The 9,299-nt window shown below is 44.7% G+C and overlaps 2 protein-coding genes across 2 annotated transcripts; one reads left to right on the forward strand and one right to left on the reverse strand.

Annotated features, from left to right (window-relative positions):
• The first annotated feature begins 883 nt into the window (after nt 1-883).
• neflb (neurofilament light chain b) lies at nt 884-4,127 on the forward strand. Its single transcript, XM_079468246.1, has 4 exons — nt 884-2,031; nt 2,122-2,246; nt 2,815-3,167; nt 3,430-4,127. Exons 1-4 carry the CDS (start codon nt 1,000-1,002, stop codon nt 3,612-3,614), a joined length of 1,695 nt encoding a protein of 564 aa, XP_079324372.1. The 5' UTR covers nt 884-999; the 3' UTR covers nt 3,615-4,127.
• A 2,091-nt stretch (nt 4,128-6,218) lies between these two features.
• nefmb (neurofilament medium chain b) lies at nt 6,219-9,058 on the reverse strand (the record flags this gene model as incomplete). Its single annotated transcript, XM_079468186.1, has 3 exons — nt 8,016-9,058; nt 7,318-7,442; nt 6,219-7,233 (listed from the first exon to the last, which is right to left on the reverse strand). Exons 1-3 carry the CDS (start codon nt 9,024-9,026, stop codon nt 6,219-6,221), a joined length of 2,151 nt encoding a protein of 716 aa, XP_079324312.1. The 5' UTR covers nt 9,027-9,058.
• Nucleotides 9,059-9,299: the final 241 nt, after the last annotated feature.

Here is a 9,299-nt window from a genome sequence, read left to right on the forward strand (position 1 = left end):
GATCATTAGAAAGACGTCATTTGTGTATTAAAATAATATTACTATTATATAATTACTATTAGGTTCAAATTTATGATTTGTCTTGAGTCCTGGTCAAAGATATCAGACTGTCCTGATGCTGCGACAACAACAGCAGAGATTATAAAAAAGGTTCCTGTTTCCTTCTATACATTTGATTAAGCCATGAATGAGGAGTGGTGTCTTTTTTTCACAGGCTTTTTCTTTGCCCTGTCTCTCTATCGTTCTCTGTCTCTCACTCTCTCTCTTGTCCTCTCTCTCTCTCTCTCTCTCTCTCTCTCTCTCTCTCTCTCTCTCTCTCTCTCTCTCTCTCTCTCTCTCTCTCTCTCTCTCTCTCTCTCTCTCTCTCTCTCTCTCTCTCTCTCTCTCTCTCTCTCTCTCTCTCGTTCTCTCGTTCTCTCGTTCTCTCGTTCTCTCGTTCTCTCGTTCTCTCGTTCTCTCGTTCTCTCGTTCTCTCGTTCTCTCGCTCTCTCGCTCTCTCGCTCTCTCGCTCTCTCGCTCTCTCTCTCTCTCTCTCTTGTCCTGTCTCGTTCTCTCTCTCTCTCTCTCTCTCTCTCTCTCTCTCTCTCTCTCTCTCTCGTTCTCTCTCTCTCTCTCTCTCTCTCTCTCTCTCTCGTTCTCTCTCTCTCTCTCTGTCTCTCTCTGTCTCTCTCTCTCTCTCTCTCTCTCTCTCTCTCTCTCTCTCTCTCTCTCTTATTCTCTGTCTCTCTCTCTCTTATTCTCTCTCTCTTATTCTCTCTCTCTTATTCTCTCTCTCTCTCTCTCTCACGTTACTAATCCATTTCTTTAATTCCTTATCTCGAGAGCCCAGCCTGGACTGGAAGGCAATCGATTAGCGTTGTCAGTAAAAGCTCTGCGTCAGAGTCTCGCCGACTGCTATAAAAAGCCCTGCCAGTGCAGCAGCATCCTCACAGAAGTCTCTTCACAGCAGCACTGCGGTCTCTCTCTCTCTCTCTCTGCTCTCTTCTCTCCTCAAGCATCATGAGCTCCATAGGCTACAACCCCTATTACCCATCCACGCAGCGGAAGCGGGTGGTGGTGCGCAGCGGCACGGGCATGGGCATGGGGGGAGGAAGCGGTCGTTCCCGTACCCTCTACTCGAGCTATTCGTCCCCAGCCCGCGGCCCCGTTTTCTCCTCCGCTGGGACGATGCATCTTTCCGCTGCCTCGGCGGACCTGGACCTGAGCCATGCTTCTCAGCTGAACTCCGAGTTCAAGACGGTGCGGACCCAGGAGAGGGCCCAGCTTCAGGGTCTGAACGACCGCTTCGCCAGCTTCATCGAGCGCGTGCACAGCTTGGAGCTCCAGAACCGTGCTCTGGAGGCCGAGCTCCTACTGCTGCGCCAGAGGCACTGCGAGCCCTCTCGTTTCAGGGGGTTGTACGAGCAGGAGGCCAGGGACCTGCGCGCAGCGGTGGATGAGGCACGAAGGGAGCGCCAGGCCGCTCAGGAGAGACGGGATCGTCTGGAGGAGGCCCTGAAGGCTCTGCAGAGTCGATATGAAGAAGAAGTTCTGGGCCGTGAGGCGGCGGAAGGCCAGCTCGTGGATGCCAGGAAGGGGGTGGATGAGGTGTCGCTGGCCTGCTCCGAGCTGGACAAAAGGGCCGATACTCTATTGGACGAGCTGGCCTTCCTGAAGAGACTTCACGAGAGCGAGATCGCCGAGCTGCAGGCCCAGGTGCAGTACAGCGCCCAGGTGTCGGTGGAGATGGAGGTTGCAAAACCGGACCTCACTGTGGCTCTCAAAGACATCCGTTCCCAGTACGAACGCCTGGCGCAGCAGAACATCCAGGCGGCGGAAGAGTGGTTCCACGGGAAGGTGAGCACCATGGCGGAGGACACGGCCAAGCACTCTGAGAACATCCGCACCTTTAAAGACGAGGCGGGAGAGTATCGGCGCCAGCTGAAAGCTCGGGACCTGGAGATCGATGCTTGCCAAGGTATCAATCAAGCTTTGGAGAGACAACTGCAGGAGGTGGAGGATAAACAGAGCGCAGAGATCGCAGGAATGCAGGTTAGAAAGTTCACACAGTTACACACAGATCTATCATTACTGATTGATTGTCTTTACTCATTGTCTTTAAATGCATTTTGTCCGGGGCAGGATGCCATCAGTGACCTGGAGACCGAGCTCAGGACCACGAAGAGTGAAATGGGCCGATATCTGAAAGAGTATCAGGACCTCCTCAATGTTAAAATGGCCTTGGACATTGAGATCGGGGCTTACAGGTCAGTAACAGGACATGTTTGTGCTTACAGGAATAGTTCACCCCCCCAAAGAAAATTAAATTACTCACCTTCTTGTCATTTTAAACTTGTATGACTTCTTTTCTTCTGCAGAATTTTATTTTGAAGAATTGTATAGACACAAACCCAATGCAAGTCAATGGTACATTGACTTATAACAACAGTTTCATTTATGTAGAAATAATTCCATGCTTTTAAAAACAAGAAAACAAAGCATGCAAGAAAAAGAAAAGAAAACCAAAGGCTTGTGTTTTGTTGGGGTTTAAAACCAATATAAAATCAAAAAAATATTTTGTTATGGTTATTCTCGAACAATCTGTCTTGTATAGTTATAACTAGGATAAACATTTACATTACTTACCTTTCTTGTCAACCATGTTTACAGTGAAGTTCAGCATTTTGTGCTATAAATGCAAATTTTGCAAATGCACAACCAGGGCTAAATTCACATTTTCAATGACTTTTTCTTATACTTCAATATTTGTTCTTTCTTTTCTTGAATATTTGTTTATATATTTATAGAAAAGTGTTTACACTTATTACCCCACAGGAAGCTTCTAGAAGGAGAAGAAACACGTTTCAACGTTGGAGGTATCGGTGGCATCTCCAGTTTGTTTTCTCCCTCTATAGCTGCTACGCCTTCTTTTGGGCGCCCTGTGTTCTCCGTGCAGTCCAGCCTATCCTCCGGCGCCCCCTATCTACTGGGAACCAGACTGATGAGCTACTCCGCCACAGCAGATGAGATCATAGAAGCCAGACAGGCACAGGAAGCCGGAGCAATGCCAGAAGAAGAGGAGGAAGCAGAGGAGGAAGAGAACGAGGGTGAGGAGGAAGAGGAGGGAGAGAAGGAAGGTGAGGAAGAAGAGGAGGCAAAGGAGGAAGAGGAAGCAGAAAAAGAGGAGGGTGAGGACTTTTTTATTGTTTGACTGTTTATTAAAGCTGTGCCTAAAATAATTAAATAAAAATGTGTTCTTCCATCACACATTTAAATCTACATTAACTTGTACTGAATGGGATTTAAATGATAGTTAATCTGATGAAATAAATATCTGAAAAAAGTTATTTTCCAGCAAAGGTACTAATATGGAAATCTGCACTGAATGTTGAAAAATGCTTGTCAACAAAGCACCCAGCCCAACCGGCGTACTTACTTTTACCTCAACAGGTGAAGAGGGAGGAGAGGAAGAAGACGAAGACGAGGACAAACAGGAAGAGGAAGAAGAAAAAGATGCTGAGGGCGAGGAAGGTGGAGAGGACGAGGAAGGTGACGAGGAGAAAACAGAGGATGACAATGGAAAAGAAGAGAAGGAGGGAGGTGAAGCTGAGAAAAGCAAACCGAAAGAGAAGTGAGCAGACAGATGTTAAACCCCTGGTGCTAGAGGTGATCAAACCTCATACATGCCGAAATCTCTACAATATTACTGTGACCCTGCGACTCTGTTTCACATACATTAATGGCAAACCACTCTGCAAAACAAGAATACCTTACCTAAGAATAAATGCTTTTAAAGCGTGCTGTATGCATGAATATATGTGCCTCACGTGTACGCTTGGCAGGGATGGTGTGATTGCACTTTTCCTTGGTTTGGTTTAATCATCGTTTTTTAAACATGCAAAAAGAAGCTTTTATTCAAGCATTGTGTTGAGTTTGACACTGTGAACTGCCTCCGATTACACAAGTGTGCTTAGTATTGAAAATGCCTTAGACCAGATCTTCCGAGAAAGCCTCTAATAAACAAACCTGACAACCCTCTCTATCCTTTTGTGTACTCTGTGTGTGTTACTCTACTTAAAGTATAGAATATTAATACAATGCTTACTGTGTCATATTCACAAATAAAAGGCTACATTAGGCTAAATCTCAGAAGTTGATTACTTTGTATTTTTGTCATCAGTCCGTTTGTCAAACTGGATGTGTCAAAAGGAGCGCATTGCATTATCGGAAGTGTGGTGTGTTCCATTTATAAGTGATCCTCCATATACCCTAAATTGTTTAGGGTCCACAGTCCATTAAAGGTTAAAGGGTGTACGTTTCACAAATGCTGCACGTTTTGAAAGATGTATAGTTCATAAGTTCTACGTGTGCATGATATACATGCAGCAGAGTGTAGGGTAGAGCGATAGTGCTGTTGTGTGCATAGCCCATGTTCTCAATCAGGTACTACTCATTGAATCTGGTTTGGACAGAGACATCAATTTCCGCAGATGGCTGTGCATTGATTATTTATTCATGACGGCTGTAATCAATATAATGTAAGAAACCCCAGAGCTCAGCTGAAGTCATGCGACCATTTTCTGCTTATTGAGCATTTCAACAACAGCACAGAGCAGAAACGCCATATACATGTGACATAGCGGTAAATAATCCCCTAAAGGAACATTATATTGCTCACGGGTTGCTCTTTCGTAGCTCATGAGATCTTATTTTTGATGAAACACACGAAGGAGGTGTTAAATTAATGCAAATTGAAGAGGTCAAATAATCAGAATTTGGTCAATTTGATGAGAAATGTTTCAGTTCATATTGAGATCTTCAATAATATTGACCTTTGATCGCAGACGAGACAAATCTGAGCTCAATTTGACACATTGTTGACATCTCTTCTGGAACTCCAATGACAGAGACGTTTGTGAGATTTACGACGAGAAATAAAATGCTCTCTGTTCAATCTCATTAATGTGTAGAAGAAATAATTGACATTATAAAGATCTCATTCGTGATTTTTCTTACTTATGGACCGTGCTGATGACAGATAACTGAAATGTTGAATTTTAGTTTTTTATAGTAAACGGAATGTTGTGATTCATGTGACTTATCTAAATAACCGCCAACATACTGAATTACGTGCTCCACGCAACCATCGCAGTGTTGCGCTTCTATTTTTCTTGTGTGTTCCTGGAACAGTTTAACTGGCGACCTACACAAATGTGTATTAAGTCATGGTTGCGGTCTTGAGCATCACAATCAATGGTTATAGATGGATCGACAGTATTTTGCATTTTAAATTGTATGGACGCCCGGTTACCGTCTTGCTTCTTCACAAATTCAGCTATGTCATGCTGCAGACACCCCAGGTCAAACTCAAACAAACCAAGGCGAGCACATTTTCTCCATTATTTTAATTGAGAGCTAACATATTTGATTCATGTGATGAAATATTTGAGATTATGTGGCCTTTTTTATCGAGCTGTGCATTTGACCAGTTAAAAGACATTGGTCAATCATTTAATGGACAGTTTCATTCCTGGATGTTGATCGGTCAAAACTGGGTTGTTTAATCCGATAGTAAGGTAAAATATAGACAAACCCAACCGTTGGTTTAAAGGAACCTAAAATGTGTCATATTTGACCCAACCACGTGTTGAAACAACCCAGCATTTTCCAGCTTCCGGGTATCTCCCTCAAAAGTGATAGTGTAGAATTGAAAGCAAACACACGATTTTGACTTTGCAAGTTCTTGACAAGTTTTATTGATCAGGATGATAATATTGCAGATCGAACCAGCAGCAACTTTAGCTTTCACAGTATTACCAGTTCTGGTGTTTTAACAGATCGATTCTTGTTTCAGTGCATTATGTCTTAAGGCATGAAGTATACTAGAAAGACATCATATAGTTTGAAGGAACTTCATAAAGCAGCTTTCGGCTGCGAGTGTCAGCGTTGTGGTAGCACCATTACTGTCGAGCTGCTCTAGAATGTCATATCACTGTAAAATCTTTCATAAACAGACCTCATGTTATTTCACTTAAAGTCATCAGCAGCATAATAAAATTGCAAACACGCTATAATTCCAGTTTAGCATGGCTATTTCCTTCCGGGTCACACATGCAAGTCGATCAACACACATGCAATGATTTTTGCGAGCTGCATCAAATGGTGTTTGGATTGGTTTTTCACATTTTGCATGGAACAGGATTAATTTAAAACTAACTTTCAGTTGAGGTACATTGGTTTTAGTCTTTGCCTTTGATATCCTCCTTAGCTGGTGCAGTTACTTTCTCCACTTTCTTGGTGACTTTCTCTTTGTCCTGTGGTTTTTCTTCAGTCTTTTCCTCTTTCTCTGCGTCTGGTTTGGCTGTTTCTTTATCTCCATTGGTCATGGTCTGCACCGATCCGGTTAAGACCTCTTCTTTAGTGGTGGGTTCCTCTTTCGCCGGGCTGCTCTGGTCAACATTGGAAACGACCTCTTCCTTTTGCTTGGGCTGTGTTTTTTCTTCTTTCTCTTCACTTATAGGAGATGATATTTTCTTCTCTTCCTCTGTGTCAGGTTTTCCGTCATCCTTTTCAGAATCGGACTTTGCTTCCTCTGCTTTAGAATCGCCTTTCTCTTCATCTCCTTCAGGTTTGGTCTCCTCCTTTTCATCGTCCTTTTCTTCATCTTTCTCATCTGCTTCTTCCTTTTCTTCTTCATCTTTGGCCTGTTCTTCACTTTCCTCTACTTCTTTCTCCCCCGCATCCTCTTTCTGTTCTTCTGCTTCGTCTTTGTCACTGCCTTCTTTTTCTTCTTTATCAGATGTTGGTGTTTTTTCGGCACACAGTTCTGTCTCCTCAATCACCTCCACCTTGGATTCCTCTTCTTCATCCTCCCCCTCTTCCTCTGCTTCCTCTCCTTCCTCTTCCTCTGCTTCACCCTCCTCTTCCTCTGCTGTTTCTTCCTCGTCTCCTCCTTCCTCTTCCTCAGGAGCAGCAGAGCTCACTTTGGCTTGTTTGGCAGAAACAATCTCCTCTTCTTCGACTGCCTCTTCCTCCTCGCCGTCCTCCTTTTCCTCACCAGCTTCTTCTCCCAGTTCCTTGGCCACCTCTGCCAGGTCATCATCGATGTCACTGTCTCCTTTGGTCTCCTCGATGATCTCCTCAACTATTTTATGTTTGACCTTTGTTGTCTTGGGCTGACTGTATGCAAAGCTAGGGCTTGTGAAACTTCCAGAGATGGTGTGGAAGCGAGTCTCTTCGCCCTCCAGCAGTTTTCTTACATTTGAGAGAAAAATATAGGATTTTCAATTATGCAAATGAATCAAATCTGGGTATTTAAAAGTTTAAAGGTGTGTGTACCTGTAAGCTGCTATTTCAGCATCCAGTGCCATTTTTACATTGAGCAGATCTTGATATTCTCTGAGGTGACGAGCCATTTCCCACTTTGTTGCTTTCAAGTCGTTTTCCAGTTGGTGCATCATCTCCTGTTAAAAAGAGTTGCGGAGATGGAGATATTTAATTCACAAATCCATAGATTACTACTCGATGGCAAGCACAAAAAATACATCATCATCAATTTACTGGACACTAAATATTGAGGAAAAAAAACAACCGATTTGCTTGTAAAATAACTTGTTATGCTGGGTGAAATGTTTACATTCAAGTGCCATAGAATAATCTCTACCCAGCTAAACGTGTAATACCAGATGAAAGAATGTCACATAAACCCAAACATAATATTTTGCAGTACTGGCACCTATAAAGTTCATCTGCATGTACTACAGCGCGTAAAATACGCACGCAGTGCGCAAACCACCTGTGACAAAAATGCGGTTTCTAAACCAAGTACGCAGTATTTTGGGACATAATAGCCGCATTTGAATGCGTAATTAAAATATATATACAGTTTAATAACAAATAAGTAACACAAACATTTTAACGTGTTTGTATCATACTCGACGTGTCAGAAAAACAGACACGTTACGCAATGGATAAACATCGCAAGCATGTTGTTTTAATAAGGACATTTCCGAGTGAAAGTAACTTCATAAACAAACCTGGTAACTGCCGACGTCAGTGTTGTGGCGGTCCTCAATATCGTGCAGTTGCCTCTCCAGCGACTCTCTGCTACCCCGAAGCGCCTCCAGCTCAATGTTCTTGGCTTGCATCTGACGCCGGTAATCTGCAATCTCATCCCGAACAGACTTTATAGCGCCCTTGTTCTGCTCAGCAGCATTCGTCAGCATGGAGTAGCGGCACTGAAACACCTCTTCAGCCTGCTGGAGGTTCTTGGAAGACAGCCCGTCCAGCTGCGCACGGATCTCCCGGAGCGCAGAGGTAATGTCGGTCTTCTGCAGGTCCTTCATCTCCACCACCGGCACCTGTGCTGCTTGAAGCTGAGCCAGGAGCTCGTTAATCTCCTCTTCGTGGTTCTGCCGCAAGAAGTCAATTTCATCCACAAGGGCCTTGGCTTTTCTCTCCAACTCCAACTTCAACAGATTTGAGTCGTCCTTGTCCTTCTTCAAGTCCCGGATCGCAGCCTCCACGTTCTCCCTGAGTCGTGCTTCATCCTCGTATCGCTCTCGGAGACGATGGAGATCCTCGTCGACGTGCTCCGTGTCGAGCAGGACGCGCGCCTTCTCCTTGTGAAGTTGCTCGAGGGCGCAGCGCAGGTCTCCAAGCTCTCGGTCGTACGCATCGCTGTGCAGGGACTGCGTCAGCTTCTGCTGCTTTAGCGCTTGGATCTCAGCTTCCAGCTGATTGTTTTGCTCCTCTAGGAAACGCACTTTGTCGATGTAACTGGCGAAGCGGTCGTTGAGTCCCTGGAGTTGCTCTTTTTCGTTAGTGCGCACGGGGTCTCCGTTCAGTGCCGCGCTCAGCTCGAAACCATCCGGAGACGCGAGCACAGCGGTGTAAGACCTGGACACAGGCGCAGAAGAGGTTTTTTTAAAGTGAAGCGAGGAACCAGGACCACTGATAGCCCGGGAGTGCGAGCGCATAGGTGACGACGCGGGACGGGTGGTCCGCGTCTCCAGAGCCCTTCTGCGGGAAGACATGATCATGTCCATGGTGAGCGGTGTTGGTGAATTGGTGGTGTAGTGAGGGCATTGCTTCTTCGGCTCCGGGGGTATTTATACGCTGGCTTACTTTGTCAACGAGGCAAGAGCAACCCCTCCCTTTTTAAAATCGATGTAGATGAAGAACTTCAGCAATTCACCACAATACACCAGAGCGGCCCTTGTGCATAGAAAGCTTACAAAGTTTCCTTCATGCCCTAAAACAGAGTTTTTATTGCATTGTTTCATTTATATGTTTTTTTGTTGCTTCACTCTGTTCATTAC

Source organism: Barbatula barbatula (genome assembly GCF_947034865.1).
Source record: "Barbatula barbatula genome assembly, chromosome: 11".
In the NCBI taxonomy this organism is placed as follows: Eukaryota; Metazoa; Chordata; class Actinopteri; order Cypriniformes; family Nemacheilidae; genus Barbatula; species Barbatula barbatula.